The 2,500-nt window shown below is 41.8% G+C and overlaps 1 protein-coding gene across 1 annotated transcript in view; it reads left to right on the forward strand.

The window, feature by feature from the left end:
* Positions 1–2,500, forward strand: part of ttc7a (tetratricopeptide repeat domain 7A) — a 27,529-nt gene that overhangs the window by 20,573 nt on the left and 4,456 nt on the right. The window contains exons 17-19 of the mRNA XM_030771141.1: positions 37–140; positions 225–359; positions 2,026–2,228. Coding sequence (XP_030627001.1) covers positions 37–140; positions 225–359; positions 2,026–2,228 — 442 coding nt within the window. The remainder of the gene's footprint in view (positions 1–36; positions 141–224; positions 360–2,025; positions 2,229–2,500) is intronic.

The following is a 2,500-nucleotide window of genomic DNA, read 5'->3' on the forward strand; positions in this document are numbered from 1 at the left end:
CGACATTGTTTGATATAATATTGTTTTATGCGGCAGTGAGGGAGATGATAGTAGCAGTTTACCTCCTGAGTCAGGAACAATGAGCCGGAAACCCAGTGGCATCCACCTGACCCTGCCAGACTTCCAGGAAACTGACACAGGTTTGTGTGTGTGTGTGAGGTATCTTTATTTGTTCATGTAGAGTATATGTGCAGGATTTACTTACATGTGTGTCTGTGTCTCAGGTTCTCAGAGTGCTCCTTCCGTGGCTGCGTCTCGCCTGGAACAGGCCATGTCGGAAGTGTCAGCCATTAGCTCCGCCCACCGACAAGGCCCCGCCTACATTTGGACCACGCTGGAGCGCGTCTGGCTGCAAGCAGGTGAGGTCTGATGACTGGCACATTCCCAGACGAATTGCTCCGGACTAAAGTGTCAGCATGTGAGCAACGGGCACACATCGATATAAATATATCGTGATTATCTCAAAAAAATGTACACACTCTCCCAATAGGATTCTCTGACTTGGAACTTTCACAGCAATATGATGTGTTTATATGAAGTATTACCATTATTTATGTAAATACAAAAATTCATATCGATGTTTACATCGGGGTTAAAACCGGAGCCAGTACAGAATCACTGTGTCACTGTGACGTTAATTGTATGTTGTCTTTACGTTATTTATATGTTGCACTCTTTGAACCTTGTTTCCCAGGGTTCTGGTGCAGGGTATTTGTGCCCTCTTGTTCCCATTCCCAGCATTCCTCTGGCACTGCTTCATTTCCTGTTTGAAATTGGACGCATCCTGATTTTGTACATAACAGAAAAAAAAAAACCCCACACACTGACTTCTCCAGGGCAAGACCAAAAGAATGCTGAAACGCATTCATCTTTCTTTTCTTTTCTTCTCTTTTCTTTTCTTTTCTTTTCCTTTCTTGTCTTTTCTTTTCTTTTCTTTTCTTTTCTTTTCTTTTCTTTTCTTGTCTTGTCTTTTCTTTACTTTTCTTTTCTTTACTTTTCTTTTTTTCTTTTCTTTTCCTCTCTTGACCTCATTTCTTTTCCCTTCTCTTCTTTGATCAAGCTTAACTTGATAATATCCCAGAGAAACATGGGGGTTGATTTTTATCTGGCTGTTTTACAGTCATTATTCGGATCATGTTGCTGACTTGTACACATCTCTAACAGATTTCTTGGGTTGATTACTGACTGAGGGAACTCAGGGGATTTGCCCTGGGGTAACACTCAGTGCACTACAGCCAGAGCAGCAACCAGCAATGTCCTTATTTAGACATGAGTAGGGTTGTTGTTAATAGAACTGTGTGTGTGTCTGTGTGTGTCTGTGCGTGCGTCTGTACGTGTGTACGTGTATGTATCTGTGTGTGTGTGTTTGTGTGTGTGTGTGTGTGAGAGAGAGAGAGAGAGAGACTTAGAGAGCTTTAAGACACTTGTTTGCACAGATGGTGTTTGTAATGTCTCATTTTGAAAAATGAACAGAAAGATTAGGTTAGACAGTTAGTGTAGACAGATTGTTTGTGATGTCACAGTGTGTGTTAGGGATGTGTTACAGTCTGTTGTCATGTACTAAGTGTTTATGACATCACAGAGCTGACGGCTCACGATGTGCTTACACAATAATGAGTCAGTCAAAGTGTCCCTAAGAAGTGTGTTTATGATGTCACAGTGACACATAATGACTGCTGTCACTTTCAGGGTGTTGTACATGACAGAACAAGTGTTGATTACATCAATAACAAACTGCTGCTGCTACACACCAATGTCAACGCTATATCATAGTGTTGACAACACAAAAAACATAGTAATTGCACAGAAAAGATGTCATAAAGCAAATATCACATAGGAGCAGACTGACATCACAAAAACATAGTTTGTGATGTAACAAGGGACAATGCCTATGACGTCACAGCATGTCATAAAGATTGCTTATGACATCACAGAGAGATTTTTTTTTTTCTTTGACAGAGAGAAGTGTCAGTTGTATCATGGCTGTTTTTCTCTAAGTGTGTTTGTGTATGTGTTTGGTTTTAGGGGAGCTGTTTATGGAGGATGGGCGAGTGAAGGAGGCTCAGTTCTGTGTGCAAGAAGCAGGAACACTCTTCCCCACCTCCCATTCTGTACTGTTGTTAAAGGGACGTTTGGCTGAAATGACAGGCCACGACAGTGAAGCCAAGAGTCTCTATGATGAAGCCCTGGCTATTAACCCCAGAGGACATCACATACTGCTTCATCTGGTCAGTGTAACACAAATTCACACACACACACACCTACGCACACACACACACACACACACACACACACACACACAGCATGTCTGCACACCAGCACGTAGACAAATAAACATATGTACTCCACCATCACATGAGCATAAACACACACACACACACACACACACACACACACATTCTTATACAAACACATACATTCAATCTCACACATGCACACATGAGCACACAAGGCATATTTGTGTACCTATACACATACATACAAACATGTGCACCCGGTC

This window comes from Chanos chanos, chromosome 4 (assembly GCF_902362185.1).
Source record: "Chanos chanos chromosome 4, fChaCha1.1, whole genome shotgun sequence".
Taxonomy (NCBI): Eukaryota; Metazoa; Chordata; class Actinopteri; order Gonorynchiformes; family Chanidae; genus Chanos; species Chanos chanos.